The sequence below is a fragment of the Chrysochloris asiatica genome, unplaced genomic scaffold (assembly GCF_000296735.1).
Source record: "Chrysochloris asiatica unplaced genomic scaffold, ChrAsi1.0 scaffold00065, whole genome shotgun sequence".
NCBI classification, from domain to species: domain Eukaryota; kingdom Metazoa; phylum Chordata; class Mammalia; order Afrosoricida; family Chrysochloridae; genus Chrysochloris; species Chrysochloris asiatica.
This window is the reverse complement of record NW_006408583.1, coordinates 7,087,117-7,106,042: the sequence shown is the minus strand read 5'-3', so window position 1 is coordinate 7,106,042 and position 18,926 is coordinate 7,087,117. Positions and strand designations below refer to the sequence as shown.

Here is an 18,926-nt window from a genome sequence, read left to right as displayed (position 1 = left end):
CCCTCTCCCTACTCATATATTGCCCCCTCCCTATCACCCAAACCATCCTGTGTCTAATCCCTGCCCTGTGCTCCACCTTCCCCCCCCTCCCCCCCCCCACCCCCAACATCCCAATAATCAACAAAGAATCCCCCCCACCCCCCTTTAGTATGGGTTCTTTCCCTTAGTCTTTTACATATACTGTCTGCTTTTATAAATAAAGTTTTATTGGCACACAGCCACACTTGTTCATCACCGTATTGTGTGTGGCTCTAAGGCAGAGTTAAGTAGCTGTGGCAGAGATAGCATGACTTTCAAAACTAAAAATATTTACAGAAATAATTTGCCAGGTCTTACTGTAGAGACAGTGTGAAAAATACAGAAAAGGAACCCTAAGAAAAAAGTAACCCATTTCTTATTCGTCAAGGTATAAGGTTGATTCTGAGTTGACATTTATTTGTTTGTTTATTTAAAACTTTTTTTGTGAATTGAGTGAAAGTTTACAGACAAGATCATCAGCTTTAAATTCAACAAATCATACACCTTGTCTCGTCTCAGTGTTTACAGTCCCCTTGCTGTGACACGTTACCCTACTTCTTCCCTGTAGTTCCCCATTTACATCTTATATTTCATAAATGAACAAAGAAAAAAATATTTGATGCACACATATAAAACAAAACATATATATTCATTTAAATGTCCAAAGGGCACACTGAATTTACATTTATAAATCAGGCTCAAATGACCATATATGGCTAGATAGTTTTGCATATCTCTGATTATTTCTTTTTTATTGTTTTTGACTATTGCTTAAAGATACATTCCTAAGAGTGGAATTACTCTTAGTTGAGTATGAATGCTTCTTAAAGGACTCTTGGGACTCAGTGTAGTTTCTTTTCAGCCTGTACTTCCACTAGAAGTCCTGCGCCTTGATAACATTAAACAAGCAAACAAACGAAGGAATGAACAAACACTTTTTTGGTTTTGCTTCCACCAATTCAGGGGCAGGTTCAAAGCAGTGGTCTGTGTCCTGTCTGCGGTTACAACATGCCTGGCATTCGTCAAGCCGGCCATCAACAACATCTCTCTGATGACACTGGGGGTGCCTTGTACCGTGCTGCTCATTGCGGAGCTAAAGAGGTGGGTGCCAGCCATTCTTTCTCCCTGCTTCTTGTGCTGGGATGTACACAACAACTCCCAGCTCCTCCGAGGAGGGGAGAGAAATTTTACTCATTGGAAAGAGTTTGAACCTTACTGATAGATTAGAATCAGAATCGTTTTCAGAAAGAGGGGAACAACTAGTGTTTAGTGGGTGCCACACAGCCCAGTGACTGAGAGCTAGCTCGGTGGAAACCTCTCAAGATCTTGCCTGAGCATCTAATCTAAGCTGTTCAGACTTAATTCTGTAGAAAGGAGAATGGATTTGTTCATCTGATACGAATAAGTGAAAAAGAAAGGTCCTGAAGAGTTTATGGAGTCCCTGGGTTCTGCACAAAGTTAACACACTCAACTGCTAACTGAAACATTGGAGGTTTGAGTTTAATCAAAAGATGACTAAGAAGAAATGTCTGGCAGTCCCCCAAATCACAGTCATTGAAAACCCTGTGGAGCGCATTTCTATTCTGTCACATATAGGATCCCCATGAGTTGGATTGGATGTGAGTGTAACTGGTTTTACAGAAGTGTACCCTTCATTCACACATACACAGACGCAAAAGGAGGAAGGAGGGAGGGGAAATGAATTTCTCCAGAGAAGGAATCGTTATGACTAGGACAGATCTAATTGTTGAAGCTTAAGTTCTTTATAATCACACAGGTAGGACCTTTGCTATTTGCATATGCAGTTTCCTTTGGAAAGTTGTATATTCAGAGTTGAAATCCAGAAGCATATTATTTTAGCACTCTTGGGCACTTGACTTACTGTCTTCCTCTAGCTGAATCAAGAAACACTCAATACCACCTTGCTGAGAGCCTGCCCCAGCATATTTATTTCAGGGTTTTTTCCGAAGGCGGGTGCGGACGTCGGCGATAAGAATTACATGGAGTCATGGGTCATGATAAATTCAAAATCTTATTATTACATGCTTTATTATTATTATTTCTATGGCTACTCTAATACTCTACTTCTCTCATTCTTTACTGTCCTGCTCATTCTTTACTCCCCTGCTCTCCTGCTCATCTCTTCTGCTTCCTTTCTCCCCTCACCTCCTGTTTTCCTTCTCTCCTCTCCTGCTCCCCTCCTGCTCATCTCTTCTGTTTCTTTACTAGCTTCCCCTCCCTCTATTCTTGTCTCTTTCTACTTTCCTCTACTTACTCTTACCTCTACTTCTTGCTTCTGCTCTTCTCACTTCTACTTCTTGCCTCTAATTCTTCTTCCTTCCTTTCTAATACTTCCCATCTTCCCTTCCTCTTTGTTCTATCTTACAACCCCCTTATATACCCTTACAGAAAACATTGCATTCATAGTAATCAATGACATCAAGGTACAATCTATCTTGGGGCACATTCCTCATGGTTTACAATTCTTAAATTTACAACAGGGATGAGAAGTTACAGCAAAAACATTATCTCAAAGCATAGGAGACATTCAGGCGCCTTGAAACCTTTTAGTTAAACATTTGTTCCTACATAAATCTATTCTTTTCTCTGAGAAGCAAGTTAACCTTCACATATTTCTTAACCTTTGTCTGTTAAGACTTGTTAATTTTAGTTGTTGGGTGCAATTAACTCTCCATTAACTTCTTCCATACTCTGTTTATAGTCTACAAAAACATCACTTATCAGGGAAACTGAGGCTATGAAAAACAACTTCTCTAATTTACTGATCATTAATTTAAGAACGTCTAAGTCAGACTTTTTATTTAGTATCTGTATATATCCATAGCCTTTATCAAATTGTTTTTAGGAATTCTTGTACCCACAGCCCTTATTTATGGCTGTGGGATTCTTTATTGCCCTAAACTAAGGCTACAAGGAAGAATGTTTACAATCACTAAACCTAAGCTGGCAGTAATTCAATTGACAAGTCCTGTCTCCTAGCAGTCTTAAGAATATTGTTAATATAAGTATTAAAACTACCTAAGATTAAAAGTAGAATAAAATGTAGCTAATGTGTGGCTTCTAACTTTTAATAAAAATATACTAAAGTGTAGGAGAGTCAAAAAACTAAAGTAAAAGGGATACTAATAAAAATCATGAATAAATCAGAGAATGATTTAACAAGAGAAAAATTTAACTAGGGTCTGTGCATAAAAATAATAAAACAACTCTTTGTGGCTCTGCCATCCAAAGAGAGAAAGAAAGAAAGAAAGAAAAAGAAAAGAAAAAAGTATTTCATTGTTGCTTTGCAAAGACAATGAATTCTTCATGAGCAGGTTCCCCTGTGCCTCATTTATTTAATTCCTCGATTAATATGTCTCAATTTATTTATTTTAATTCCTTAATTAATTATGGCCCTGGCCTCCACCTTATTTTTATTCTTGTTCAGAACACTTCTTTGCACTTTTAGAAGTGCATTCAAAATGACTTTGTCATTGTTATTGACATGGAGACTCTTAATTGAGGTCTTGTATGTGTCTCCCTTAGTGGGGTAGTTGTTCTGTGTTATGTGTTTACTCAGACTTTACTCTACTTTTTTGAGAGGAGATAAGCATTTCTTTCCAGCTCTTTACCTCTGAGACTTGTTTTGATTGTCAGCAGTTACAGGTGGGGCCAAAGGCTGGGCAGTGGAAGACGTATTTGCACTAGTTGAGAGCCGGCCAGCCAGCTCTTTTCTAGGTGGCTTCTTCACATAATCTTCACGGACAGGAAGAAAGAGCAATTCCGACTTGCTGACGTTGGTGCTAGTATACTATGCCAAGTCCTTTCCAGGAGAAAACCAGGTTACAGGATACCATAGTTTTATGTAAACAGCATGTATGTATGTATTGTACTGTTTTTGCAGACACACAACCTTCACAGGTTAGTTTCTGGAAGCTTGGTTAAAACCTGCAGAGAACCCTAACAACACATAAACTTCCACTGCAGACAGGTGGTGGCTACGGATGAGGTACATTGGCTTAGGATTTCCTGTATGGTGGACAAGAATTCTACCACTCAGCTGCATGCATGCACACACACACACACATCAAACCTGTTGCCATTGAGTTCTCAGTTTTGGTGACATGTGTTTCAGAGTAGAGCTGTGTTCCATGGGATTTTCAAGGGCTGCCAGCCAGCTCTTTCTTTCACTGGGCCTCCAGGTGTATTGGACCCACCAGCTGTTCAGTATTGGAGTGTTTAACCACTTGTTCCACTCTTGGGTTGTTACTGAATCTTCAGAGGCCCCCATAGTAGAGCAGCCGTAAGACGAGATGAAGCTACTCTACTTAGGAGTAGGGTCATTCTGCATTAACTTTTGAGGATCTCTCCAACTGCTTTCTACAGTGGCTGGGCCATTCTGCACTCCCACCAGCCCTTGATGAGGGTTGCATCTTTACTGCTGAGCCAGACACACTAGACAGTCAGGCTTTGGACACACTTATTCTGCAAAACTGTATAAAGCTCCTCCTTGGTTGCTGACTCTGGGTCCTCTGAGAGCTCTTGACTGACTGAGGAAAGGAAAGTTGAGAAGGCCCTCAGGGCCTCACTTCATTTGGTGTCTCCTCAAAGATGATTCCCAGAGGTCGTGACTCATACCATCAAGCAAAGCAGTCCTTGCGTGGAGCTGATTCTGATTCCCAGCAGCCCTGAAGGACAGAGGAGAACTGACCAGCACACGGCTTTCCAACGCTGTAAATCTTTACAAAAACAGACTGCCACATCTTTCTCTTGCAGAGCAGCTGGTGCGTTTGAACCTTTCCATTAGCAGCCCAATGCTTAACTCCCTGTATCTCCCTCCACCCCACACTCCCACACCCCCTCCGGATGAAAAGCATCCACTTTAAGGGCAACGCAGTGACAAGGAAGGAAACTGCCAATGATGATTCCCTTGAGTAGTAAGGATTTATTTTGGAAAAACATTGTGTCCTGTTGTGTAATAACCCATTCCTTCATTCAGCAGACACTGAGCCACCCACCTTGTAGTTTGCGGTCCCTAGCGTACCTACAGAGCCATGGTAGACATGTATTAACGAACTTGGGTGACTAGACAATAAGAGAAGGTCAGCACACTGATTAAAAAAAAAAAAAGTAAAAGAAAAGCAAAAGAGTGGTCAAAAAAAGCTTTACTGAGTGACATTTGAGTGAAGGCTTAAAGAAGGGAGTATCTGGGGGAAGAACATTCTAGACAGAGGGAACAGCAAATGCTAAAGGCCTAAAGGAACAGCACCAGGGATCCCCTGGTAGCCTGAGCAGAGGGAGAACAGGAAGGAGAAGAGGTGGGAGGAGAACCATGTAGTTCTTGTTCTGGTTTAGGGGGAAGATAGAGGGAAGTTTTGAACAGTGTGGGTAAGAGGCATTACTATAATTCAATGAGAGCTAATGGTGATTTGGACCCAAGATAGCTGGTGGTGGAGGTGATGAGAAAAAGTCGGATTTCGGATCGCTTTGGAAGGATGAGCTGGGATGAGACTGGTGCGTGGGAGAAAGAGGAGGATAACTAAGTGTCTTAGTTGGAGTTCAAAGACTAGAATTCTAGTCTTTTCCTGAGATGGGGAGCAATGGGAGAAGCAGCAGTTTGGGCAAGAGGACAGATTAGGGACTCATTATGGCCACTGCTGTTGAGTTATTCCTACTCATAGTGACCCTATAGAACTGCCCCGTAGGGTTTCCAAGACTGTAATATTTACAAAAGCAGACAGCTACATCTTTTCCCACAGAGCAACTGGTGGGTTTGAGCTGCCCACCTTTCTCTTAGCAACTGAGTAACCTTTCATTTAACCACTGCACGACCATGTTAACTGTGTATCCATTCGACACCTAGGGGTTGTGTCCAGAAGGTTGGGTCTCAGAGTCTGGAGACAGGAGAGAAGTCTGGGTGGGAAGTATGGCTTTGTGAGTCACCTGTGTGCATGTGGTGGTTAAATCTATGGGACCAAGGAAGGGACTGTGTGTTGGGAGGCCAAGAGCCTTGGGGAAAAAGGGACCAGCAAAGGGGCAGAGGAGAAGTGGCCATTGGTTGGTGGGAACTAGGGCTGAGTGGCTGCTCTCTGTATCCCCCCCATGTAGGTGTGACAACGTGCGTGTGTTCAAGCTGGGCCTCTTCTCAGGCCTGTGGTGGATGCTTGCCCTCTTCTGCTGGGTCAGCGACAGAGCCTTCTGTGAGCTGCTGTCTTCCTTCCATTTTCCCTACCTGCACTGTGTGTGGTAAGCGGATCCCACTCGGGGGTGGGCTGCAAGGCCTTGTCTGCACACACTGCCCAGCGCACAGGTGTGCAGTGAGGACAGGGCAGAGCCCTGGTGGGCCTCACCATTGCCTAGAGTGTCACGCCTCCCAGAAGCAACGTGGAGTATTGTGAAAAGCAGAATTGATTTCAAGGAGCAGCCTGAGCTGGAGCAATAGTAAAGTCTGTGGTCTTTTTCCTCGAGCTCAGTTTTCAAAGCTTCAGAAGCTTGAATACCAAATCCTTATCAGCTAGACTAGTTACACTCTGTCTTTAGGGTGTGTGTGGGGGAGGAGGAGCCAGGGAGGGAGGGATTTGGGACAGCTGTGATGTGGGGATGGGCCCTCTCTGCAGGTCATCTAGGGACAGTCACACCCACACACCTTACAAGGACAGAAGCCCAGAGAAGTAAAGTGAAATTGTCTGGTGTCACCTGCTTGGTTTTATTAAAATAGTCTAGAAATTCAGTGATAGGGAATTAGAGCATCATCCTTTCCAACATTTAATCAAAGTACAAATAAAAACGTAAGCATTTAGTAAAAGTAAAACATATTACAAGACAGTATGCAAATTCCTACACTCAGAGAGCTGAGGAGGACATAGAAGGAGCTTTCTGTTTTAAACCTAGAGTAATCTTTCTGTCTCTGTCCTCTGTCCTTCTGATTGCAAAGGATAACAGGGGCCCAAGAAGTGTGCCTTGTGATGTCCCTTACAGACATTGTGTTCCCAGGGAGGAGTCTGGTGGCAAAGAGCTGGGAAACACTGTTAGATAACAGTTCAGAGGAAACCTGACTCTCCTCTAAGGAGACAGTTTGAAAGAATTCATCTAGATTCTCTTAGACATCTTGCAGAAAGCTACTGTGAGACCCAACCTGCTGTAAACTTAAGGCTTAGGGACTTCAAGAACTATTTGCAAAAATCAAAACAAAAACAAAACAGCCAGGTTGGAGTTTAAAGAATCTCTTTGGATTCATTGCCAGACAGTTCTTAGGTTTAAATTCAAATCACACTAGGGAATTTATATGCATTTTATCATATATTTGTTGTTGTGTTGTTGTTAAGTTCTGACTCATAGTGACGCCGTATTATAGGGTTTCTGAGGAGTGGTTGGTGGGTTTGAATCGCCAACCTTGTGTTCAAACCAACCCTGCGGTCCAGTATTTATCCTATAACACCACACCAGGACTCTAAGATATATTTGCTGAGATATAATGAACCCAAACCCACTCCCACAAAGTTGATTCTGACTCATAGCCACCCTACACAGGTTTCTGAGGCTGTAAATCCTCATGGCAGCAGAAAGCCTCATCTTTCTCCCACGGAACAGCTGGTGGGTTTTAGCAGTGTAGTGCTGCTTAGTCCAGCACCACTGGGACTCTTGAAGTATAATTTACAGGCAGTAAAATGTGCAGACTTTATGTTCAGTTAGACTGTTATTGATACATGTATGTGGTTGTTTAGTGTCATCCAGTCAGTTCTGACTCATAGTGCCCTATAAAGGGTTTCCAAGGAGCAGCTATTGGGTTACATGTAGACAGGTGTGTAAGTACTTCAGTCAGGAGATAGTGCTTTCCTGTCAATCCAGGATGTCTCCTTGTCACATAGTGACTTAAGTAAAAGTTAAAAATTAGACCACATGATAGTTTTGGCTCAAACTTAATTTATTTCTAAATTTGGTATACTTTCTTTCCCCCCCCAAAGTTTGAACTACCTTTTTTTCCTTGGTGGTTATAAAATGATGTGTATTGTTTATAACAAATTTAAACATAGGAATATAAAGTTATAAAAAGAGAGAGACCAAAGCATTTGCATTGGTTGGTAAACTGCTCAGGATTTTTCACCCTCCTGCTGTTCTGGGCATCATTGGTCACTTCATCCCTCCTAACTTACATATGGAGTCTTGGTGTGGCGCAGTGGGTTAATGTGCTGCACTGCAAAGGCAGTTTGAACTCACAAGGTCAGCGGTTCAAGCTTACCAGCCGCTCCTCGAAAACCCTATACAGTGGAGTCGCTATGGGTCGGAACCGACTCAATGGCACTTCAAACAACTTACATATGTGAGGAGGCTTCTCCAGAGAGGAGCCGGCCTAGTGAACCCCACTGGGCCTCTGTGTGTTTGTGTGTTCGCTCCTCACCTGGGCTCTCTTGCAGGCACATCCTCATCTGCTTGGCCTCCTACCTGGGTTGCGTGTGCTTCGCCTACTTCGACGCAGCCTCAGAAATTCCTGAGCAAGGCCCAGTCATCAAGTTCTGGCCCAGTGAGAGGTGGGCCTTTATTGGCGTCCCTTATGTGTCCCTCCTGTGTGCCAGCAAGAAATCGCCCGTCAAGATCACGTGATGGCCAGGCGTGGCTATGCTCCTGGCTGCTTCTTCGCTCTCATGCCCTGGGCTTCCTTTGAAAGAAAGTCTGAGGGACTCACAGAGTGGGCTGGAGGGAGTGTGCCATTTTAAAATTCACTTGTCTTGGGCTCTAACTAGTGTGTCTGTGGGTAGGATTCCACTGTGCATGGGAGAAGTCACTGTCTTCTTACTCTTGGATGGCAGTGCATGCTGTATCTTTCCCAGTATCCTTTTCAGACGCAACTGGTGGCCCAGCGCTGCCCAGTGCTTGGCTTCCTGGAGAGTTTCCTTCTCTAGACCCTGCCATTCATAGTCCCTCATGGCTGGACTCCACTGTAAACAGACAGGCCCTGCAACAAACAAGACACTTCGACTGTCTGCTGGAAGATACCAGAGATTTTCATTTTGGGGAACCTGTCCTTAAACAAAAGCAAACAAAAGCAACACACGCAGGGCTTGTGGCTAAGGACGTTAGTTTTCCATCTGCTCTTCTCAACTGGCCCAGGTTTTATTTACAAGTCTTTGTGAATTCTAACTACCTCTGCTGAGAGATGGAGACTTGATTTTAGAGGAGGGTAAAGTGAATGAGAAAAACCCTCTATGCCAAAAACTCCACTCCACTTTAAGCCGTTCTTGAAGATAAGCACAATTTAAAAATGTGGCTGTCTCCCTTTCCCTACCCCACCCCTGGTCTTGTAGCATAAAATGCAGAGAAGAAAAGTTAAGGTGGACATTGCACATGGTCACCTAGGTCCTGGAAGGCTGCCAAAAGGCTGACTCCACTCAGGGTGGGGTTTCTGGCTCAAAACTTGGAGCAAAAACGATGGATTTTTTTCTGAGACTTTCTCTCATTTGAAGTCTCCCGTATGTTACAGAGTTCTGGAAATTATCTTCAAGACTCACCTCTTCTTTCTCCTGATGTTTACTGTGGGAGTCAGGCTCCACATCCTCACTGGTCAGGTTTGCTTCCTGGGGTTTCTCACAGCTCTGACTGCTGCATTTCCTCAAGTGCTCAGCTGATTGGGATCCTTGAGCAACAGGGAAAATCTGTTGCCTTCTGGGTCTTTCTAACTTACACTAACACTAGCTACAACTAACCTCCTCCACTGGGCTGAGCGGAAGACTCCAAGCTCTGCAAGCTTTGATGTGGGAATACCTCAGGGATACCCGTTGTTACTCAGGCACCCCGCTTCATGACATTCCATTGTGGGGAGAGGGCCTAACCTATGCGTTTTTCTGTGGGAACAGGAGGTACATCATTTATTTAAAGTATCTGTGAGCTGTGTAGTGCCTGCTTTGGTATGCCTAGTAATTCTTATTCTGGTAGAATTTTCACAGGCTCCAAGGCTAAAAGCCCAATAAGGAACTGAATTTGGAATTGGAGAATTCATGACTTTTTCTACTTCTATGGTTTTCAAATGGTTTTAGCAACAGAACTCTGCAGTAAGGAATTTTCAGGGAACCCCAATTTGGTTATAATTTATTTGCATCTATTTTAAGGTTAATTTATAGCATCTACTTAGTAATATAATAAACACATTGCTGGTTTCCCAGGTAGAAATATTTGGTTTTGATTTATGTACAGGTAGTTTTCTAATAGCTTAGAAATATGTTTTAACAGTGATATCTGACTTAAATATTTGTGAAACTTGTGATGCACCTCTATGAGACCTTGGTGGCTTGTGGAATAGAACTGAATGATGGCTGCTAAGTTCCTTGGATTCCAGCTCAAGACTTTGAAAAAAAAAAGGGAGATATCAGACCATCCTCACTTCAGGTTGACCTTACTAAGCATAGGTTCTGATCTTATTCCAGTTCTGCTGGATAAAAATGTTCCCAAATGGCAAGTTTGGGGGCATTTTAAGCCCAACTGTCTTTTTGTGGCTGCAGAGATATGGGCTGACGGAGAGTGTAGGACCCGCTTTTGATGCAAGGTTTAATTTCTGCCGGGAAGTTTCCTTGGTGATGGGAACTTTGTCTCCACAGTCCTCCACAATCCTCCCTCCACAGGTCGAGGAGGGATTCCCTGGGAGCCTCCAAGGCTTGCTTATCAGACAGGTCCCAAGTGTCCTTTGGAAATGGGTAAAACGTAGCAGCTGGGCATTTTGAATGGATTTGGGAGTGAGTGCCTTGAGCCACTTCCACTCCTCTTGTGCAAGACAGAGATGCCAGTGACTTAGCTAGGATGCCAGAATGGTTGCTCTTGAGAAGCAAATCAGAATGTACTTCTAGAGACTAGTTCTAAAAGAGGAGAGCTGAGAAAGAAGTGTGGGATGGGGGTTCTGTGGGGAGGACCAAGCGCAAGCCTATTTTGGAACTGAACTCATGATATAGTGCCAGCCTGGAGTGGTAAACCAAGTCAACAGGACTGTCTCTACAATCTCTGTTAGCTGGGTCTCTGGCTTCACTCATCTTCATGTAAAAACATGTTCTTTTGGAAAAGTTGAAAAGTTGCCAGCATCCCCACTGCTCAGCACCACCACTAATGCTAATTATGGGCATGTTGGTGTATTTCCTTCTCACCGTTTATTTTGGAACATGCTTGTAAATAGATACCTTTTAGAGTTGACAGTGTATTCTGTAGCTCGGATGGAGAATATGGATGCCAGCTATGTTTTTCAGGAAGAGCAAGTTTTGGAACAGTGACACTGTACATGAACTGGATTCTAAGATTTACTATGAATTTGGAGCCTTGGCTCTTGGGGAAACTTTTCTCTCTCTGTTAGCTCTGGAGGGAGGGTCCTGTGTCTTCAGCTTTGGCTTCCGGGTTTCTTGGAGAGCTCCAGGGGTTTTGGCGTTTCTCCTCCCACTTTTACTTTGCTGGTTTGTTTAATCTCTTTTATATTTTAAAAGAGATTGACTGTAGACACACCCCACACTAATCCTGCTTCATTAACATAACAAAGACAGCCCACTCCAGAATGGGATTTACAACACATAATTTTAGGGAACATCATTTAACCCATAACAGGCCCTAATAATTAATGTACTAAATTTACTTTTTGATATGCCTCTGAAGTTAGATTGATGAGTCCAAATAAAGAGCTGTTAAATATGTGATTCTGGAGGTTTGATATTTTCACATTTTTATAGAATGAATTTTAGATTTCATTTAAATGTTATGTAATGAAACTTTATTTTTGATACTGCAGGGATGTGGGAATTTGACCCTCAAGACTTTGGTCATCAACTCGATTATCAACTTGGCTGTTAGTTAGATTTTTGCTCTGTGATTTTACAAGCTGAATACCCAGCAGGAACTGGATTTAGGATATAAAAACATTAATGATAGCTAGCAGTAAATGAAGTCAGTGGTTCTTGTTTGAGAGTGCTCTCTTGCTAATTTGTAGAAGGAATCCTTTCCCTCCTTTAGACTACATTGTTATAAAACAACACTTGGGTGAACATATTTAAGGTGTGATGGTGATGAGCTGTCTGAATCCATCTGGTAACAGGCTCCATTTTTGGGAAATTCTTTGTCCTTCCTGAGAGTGCCTGCAACATTGATTATAGATTGAAGATGTCCTATTTAGGGATAAAGTTAGATGGTTGTCCGACACTGGCTTTGTAAAAACTACCCCATACAAATTTTACTGGCTTTCTGTGGTGTACAGGGCGCTTCACAAAGTTAGTGGGAAAATTCCATTATCGTTTTTGCCACAAATTGTTTGAAGTCCCATTGTATAATATTTTGTCCGTTCATCATGCTTAGGTGAACCAGAGTGGAGTGGTTGGGGGCTCCAGGGCTGGGGTTCCAGCCTTCCCTGACTCTTTCTCTCTTAGGGCTGACATGGAATGATCTCTGGGGTACAGGTAAGGGCTGGGGCCTAGCTTTTCCCTGAAATGAGCTTGGGACCCTTCATAGCAAAGGCTTTGCCTGGGTGCTGGGACCAAGTTGGGATTCAATATGAATTTTCTAGACCTTGTTTGTCTATCGACTCTTAAATGCCCCTGCTATGAGGGACTCATTGTTTAAACTATATTCTTCCCTTCACATATTTCACTATAGTTAAGACTGGTTTATAACCACCATATATAATCAGAACAAATACAGTATCTTCGGATACTTACCTTGTTTTCTACCAGGGTGTCATGGGCCTGCAGTGCCCGCCAGCCTAGAGAGCGGCTACCTGCTGTTGTGAGAGTGATTTAAGGCCTTTTGAAATGAGTTTTTGCACTTTATGCCTTTTTTTGTTTGTTTGTTTTGGTGAACTATGACAACTAGGTTTGATATTAAAGTCCTAAGAGGCTTTTTCTGTGTCAGCGTGAGTATGCGTCAGTTTATGTCTATTTCCAAAATCAATGACTTTAAAATATCTGCAGTGAAAATACATTTAATGGGTTATAGAACAGTACACACTTGCCCAAGTTAATTTGTTCATCTCTTCATTAAACATGCTTAAAATTAGTGAGTGTTGGTCTCAGAGCTGGAAATTAATACACCTAAATGTATCCAGTGTAAAGTACCTCTAGTTTATTTTTATTAAAAGTTCTATTATGATGTCACATGATACAACATCTCCAAATACAGATAACGGTCCATTTGTGCTGGATTTCATCTGATCACTACAAGGAAGTGACATTTCAAAACAGTAAAAATAGCATGAAAGTTGTGTATCTATCTGTTTATTTGTCTTAGTTTCCCGTGAAACTTTTACATAAAAGGGTACTTGGGTGGTCAAGTGTAAATAAATGCTAGAAAAGGATCAGACAAGATGAGGAGAATAGACAGGATAGGGTCATTGCATCATTACGATGGCTTTCCCAGATTTTTGGGGGCTATGTTGGAGGGTATGGGGCTATGGAGAGTCCTTTGATGATCTGATGAAAGTAGATCTTCTCCCCAGAAAAATGCCTGTACATTTAGTTTTCTAGAAGTCCCTAGCAGCCCACCCAGGAAAAAAAACACCCGAGTGACACAAACCTTGAAGTAAGAATTCGGATATTTTTGGAAACAGCCTCACCTTTTCCCCAGGAGCAGCTGGTGGGTTTGAACTGACCTTACTATTGGTGGCCCAATGCTTCATCCACGGTGTCTTTAGGGCACCTGCCTAACCCCACGGGCAGGTCTACTCTGTCACATTAGGGTCATTAGGAGTTGAAATTAACTAGCACCACATTTCCCAGCTCAAACACTGTTACCGAGCACTGACCTGCTTCTCTTGGAAGGGCTTTTGGGGGTTTTTTTGAGGGAGGGGTGTAGACCTGTTCTGAAACTTACATTTTAGGCGTCCTCACAATGCTTGCTTGGTTTATAGTTTCAGACTCTCATTAAGATGGTTGTTGTTGCTGTTGTTAAGTGCCGTCGAGTCGGTTCCGACCCATAGCGACCCTGTACAGGGTTTCCGAGGGTGTAAATCCTTACGGGAGTAGAAAGCCTCATCTTTCTCCCACGGAGCAGCTGATAGTTTCGAACCGCTGACCTTAAGGTTCGCAGCCCGATTCATAACCACTATGCTACCAGAGCTCCTTCATGGTATTTGGACTTAAATCACACACTATTCTGTATACTTTTGTATTGTTGAATTTTGTGATAATAAAAAATTAAGTTAAAAAATGTGGTATATGGTTTTTTGTCCTCCTCTCTGTCTCTCCTGTCTCAGTCTCTTCTTCCTATGTACCCCTTCCTGTAAGGTGCTACTGAAATGTCTCTCAAGGGCATTTTGAGTTTTGACTCCAGGTTCCCAGAAGGGAGAAGATTTTTTTTGATGTGTGTTTTTATGTTGCATATCTCATGAAAACAAAACATTTGGTTCAGCTGAGAGCAGACACTCATAGTTTTTATAACACGATTTTAAAAATGTAAGAAAAACAATCTTTTTTTTTTTTTTTTTCTTGTTAAGTGCCATGGAGTTGGTTCTGACTCATAGCAGCCCTGTGTAGGGTTTCCAAGAAGTGGCTTGTGAGTTTGAACCGACGACCTTGTGGTGAGCAGTCCAGTGCTTGTCTTAAAAGTACCACAGCAGAACTCCAGCAGTTTAATTTTGTCTTAAGGCTGGTGATGGAAAAATGGTTAAAAGACAGTAAGGCCAGGGGCATGAAGTTAACAGAAAAGGCACAAGGGCCTCTAACAAAAATAGCCATACGGGGGAGGGGAAGAGGAAGGGGTTAAGAATGACATGAGAGACTACTGGAGTAATATCGCCACCTTGTGGCTTTCTAGGGTGTTGCTAGCTGTTGTACTCAGAATCACCTGTTGTTACTGAGTAACAGCTCTGTCTCTGCAGAGCCCCCAGCAGGAGAGCCAGGAAGAGGAGATGGAGAATGGACTCATTAGTTCCATCGGCCCTGAGAAAGGGGCCAGAAAGGGCTGGCGCAGGCTCTGGGTGAGTGAAGGGGGACAAGATCTCTATTCAGGGACCCAGAGTGGTCAGAGAGGAGACCCAGATAGCATCCCGGAGATGGCAGGATCCTTCCCAGGGATCTTCCTCTCTAGGTGCCAGTCCTGTTTGACAGGAACTGACCACCACCCTTCCCTCCTCCCCCACCGTCCTCCCTGTGCTGGCCAGGTGCAAACTCCCTTTTCCTATATCTGTAGGAATACCAGAGAGGAGTCTTTTATACGTTTTTCACTTCCCATCAGCCCAGGTGTCTTTTTGTATGCTGCTTCTGTTGCGATGTTTAATGCTGGACTGCAGGACCTGGGCAGCGGCTCGCTGGACTGTCCTCCCAGCTTACACAGCCTCATGCTCAGTAGCCTGCTTCTACCCTCAAACAGCGAGGCTCCCACTATGACTTACATTCTGATGCAACTTGCAATCTTGGGAAACTCATCACCATGGGCCCCTCAGGTCAGCAGGTGTGTCCTGACTGGGCTTCAGAACGTTCCAGAAGGGAGTCTTTCACTATTGCTGGCTCGGGACTGACCCCTGTCAGCTGCCCTTTCTGCAGGGCTGCAGAAACACTGGCCACTCAGGACAGACTTACAGGAGTGGGGTGCTAGGGTGAATGACAGGCAAATGAAAACTTAGTATTAGTAGAGCCAGACTCTTTCCCCAAACAGCTGTAACAGTCACATGACAGTAGCTGGGTCCCTGCACGGAGACTGTGCTGGGTGTTAAGGGTTCTGTTTCATTTTTGCGAACCTGCTGTCAGGGTGGCTTTGAGGTATTGAAAGCCCCGCGAGCCTGGGCCAACCGCCTCTCAGTCCTTTCCCAGACCTTCCTATTTTCCCTACCCTGAGCCCTATGTTCAGATCATTGATCTTGTGGGGGAGGCTTCTCACACCCTGGGATCTTCAGGCATTCATTACCTTTGGCTGGTTCTGGGACCACACCTTCAGGTCTCAAAACCTCCTTTAATGTACAGAGGGACTCTCCTGGGGTGTGTTTGTTCTGAGCACCATCTCCAGCAGGGGAGGGAGTCAGCTTGCACCAGACCAGGCTTCATGCAGCACAGAGGGAACATCACAGAGTCCAGGAGGGAACAGTTCTGGGCTTGGACTTCATGCCTTGAGCAGACACTTGACATCGCAGAGCCTCTGTTTTCTCATCTCTGGAATGGGCTGTTCTGTGAAGATTCACTGGGTTATTGCCTTTATTACCAGGGAGTGACCCTGACTGCTTACTTAATTAAATGACTTCAGGTTCCTGGTATTTTAAATCATTCCCCACCTCAACATTTACTTTGAAAGTTGATCCCCGTTTTCTACTGGAGACATTCATGTCTCACCTCCTGTTACATGTTGCTTAGGCAGGGGGTTGGGTCCGAGCTGCAGTTCCCGTCATGGAACTGCCTCTGACAGTATGTCCCTCCTTTGTCCCACCCCAGGAGTAATGAGGCCTGCCTGGTGAGAACCATGAGAGCAGGCAGGTTGGATAAGCTAGCAGACCACTCGGTGGGTGCCTTCCAGGAGGGTGGTCTGTCGTTGATCAGCGTCTTTCTGGACATGTACAGAACATTTCCCACCACCCAACAGGTGCTAGTGCGACGCTGTGGGTTAATGCGCTGGACTGCAAAGTTGGTTTGAACCAGAAGGTCAGCGGTTCAAGCTCATCAGCCGCTCCTTGGAAACCCTATACAGGGTTGCTATGGATTGGAGCTGACTCGACGGTGCTTAAGGACAACAGCAGCAGGTGCTGGATACTGTCCCAGTGATGAGTGTCCTGTCCTTCACAACACAGTGGGGTTCCTGTCCCCTCACGTCTCTGAACCTCAGTTTGCTCCTCAGAGAAATGGGGAGGTGTGAAGACCAAACGGCCAGAAGTCCTGTCAGAACCCCATGAAACCAGCCATGAAATGTGGGGTCCCTGGAGCCCAGCTCTGTGGGAGACGCTGCTGGAGGGGGTGGGGTGTTCAAAGTTTTTGTCTTTCTTCCATGAAGATGCTGTCTGGCCCACCCCCTACTGTGTGCCCTTGAGAAAATCTGTTTCCCATCTGTAAAGGGGGTTCAGATTCCATCTGGTGGGTGGAGTTCTTGCTGCAGCCAGGACTGACAGAGGGTCCTCTAGACCAGTCAGATACCAGGGAAGGTGCTGATTGGCGTCATTCACTCAACAGTCCTTTATGAAGCTCCTGCCGTTGGAGACTGGGTTGTAGGCACTCAGCATTATTCAGTGAACAAGCAGACCGGAAGTCCTGCCCGCGTGGACCTCCCTCACACCTACTCTAGGTTTCGGTGTAACTGCCCTCACTCTACCAGGGACTGTGCACCCCAGCACCATCTGAAAGAGTGAGTGGGCTTTGAGAAGAGAAGAAAGGGCCCCTATCTCCACAGAAGGGTGGGAGTTGTGGACAATCTGTTCTGAGGCTGGGCAGACCCTGATTCCGCACCTCTAGATCTCCTTGGAGGAATGAGCTGACGGGCGACCCATGTGGGCGGGAAGCAGTCACAGAGAGTTGGGGGCAGATCCAAGGCATCCTGGGGACTAGAGGGGAAGTTGGGGGTTCCTGGGAGGATCTGTTCCCACAGTCCCCTTCCAGTTCTGCTTGATCCATTCTGAATTTGGGGCCCAATGCTGGAGGGGTGGGCAGAAACCTCCAGATTCGGAACCTCCTCTGGGAGTTCAGCTGCATGCTCACATGCTCTTCCTCAGTCCATCAGGACCAGTGGGAGGGGAGACCCTCCGGAGGGCGCTGAGAGCCAGGTAGCACACTGACGCACGCCTGCGGGCCAGGGCAGGCTGGGCCAGGGGACAGACTCTGTGTTCCTCAGCATCAGGTAGTCCTGGAGCATCCGGTTTACCAGGCTGTGAGATGGACACACAGACACACACCTCCACCTTCCCGGAGGAAGAGTTTACTCTCCAGTGGGGAGGAGTCAGGGGATAGACAGGGCCGTAATTCAGGCTTTCTGAGGAAGGAAAGCTGGTAAAACCATTGATGGAGAGCTCTCTGAGACCCAGGCTTTGTGCTTGTTGCCTGCTTTGTCGTAGGGGGATTAAACAGACAGCGGGACCCAGCTCCTGTGGACTTGTTTTAATTTTCTTCAGCTTCAGCTTGAATTTGCATATAAGCAATTGATGGTTTGTTGTACGGTTTGTCCTGGCCTGGTCTTAGCTGCTGATAAGGAACTTTTCCACCGTCTTTTCCCACACATATAGACAATTTGATTTCTGTGTATGCCATCTGGTGAGGTCCATGTATATAGTTGCCCTTTATGTTGCTTAAAAATGGTATTTGCAATGAACAAGTCATTGATCTTGCAAAATTCTACCATGCCATCTCTAGCATAATCTCTATCACCAAGGCCATATTTTTTAACTACTGATCATAATGTCATGATGAATTTCCAAAATTCTTCCTTCTCCTGGTGACCTTTCATAGGGCACAGAGGATAAAATAATATTCTCCCACAACCATGATTACATGTAACATACACTTAGGACCTATGGATGTAGGGAGTGAATTGCTGCAGATAGGAAAGTTTATAGATTGTTTCTGAGGCTCTTGGAGCGTGACATTACAACCAGGCGGCTCTTATGGCAGCTATTAAGGGGCATGCCCAGGAAAGTTTCTGCAAGGGTTGCTGGGGAAGTGGGCCCAAATCCACTTTCCAATATACTCTGCTTCTAACTCTGGTGTCCAGGATGCATGGGGTACTGGAGAAAAATGGTCAGCAGGACACTTAAATCTAGCTACAAGATGGAATGCAATTCTGCCTGGCTGGAGTCATTCATGGGTGAAAATCCTTCAGATTTCAAACATTAAAGCAACAGGAGATGGATATACACACAACATTTCCCACAAAATCATGATTGGCAGTAGATCAATTCATCACAGTGGCAGATGGGACTACAGAGCGGGAATGGAACCCTGATTGGTGTATATAACACTTTTTTTTTTTAAGGTTTTTATTGTGGATTG

The 18,926-nt window shown here is 44.5% G+C and overlaps 1 protein-coding gene across 1 annotated transcript in view; it reads left to right on the top strand.

Annotated features, from left to right (window-relative positions):
• ACER2 (alkaline ceramidase 2) overlaps positions 1 to 8,619 on the top strand; it is a 37,071-nt gene extending 28,452 nt beyond the window's left edge. The window contains exons 4-6 of the mRNA XM_006864470.1: positions 982 to 1,119; positions 6,127 to 6,264; positions 8,433 to 8,619. Coding sequence (XP_006864532.1) covers positions 982 to 1,119; positions 6,127 to 6,264; positions 8,433 to 8,619 — 463 coding nt within the window. The remainder of the gene's footprint in view (positions 1 to 981; positions 1,120 to 6,126; positions 6,265 to 8,432) is intronic.
• The last annotated feature ends 10,307 nt before the right edge of the window (positions 8,620 to 18,926 follow it).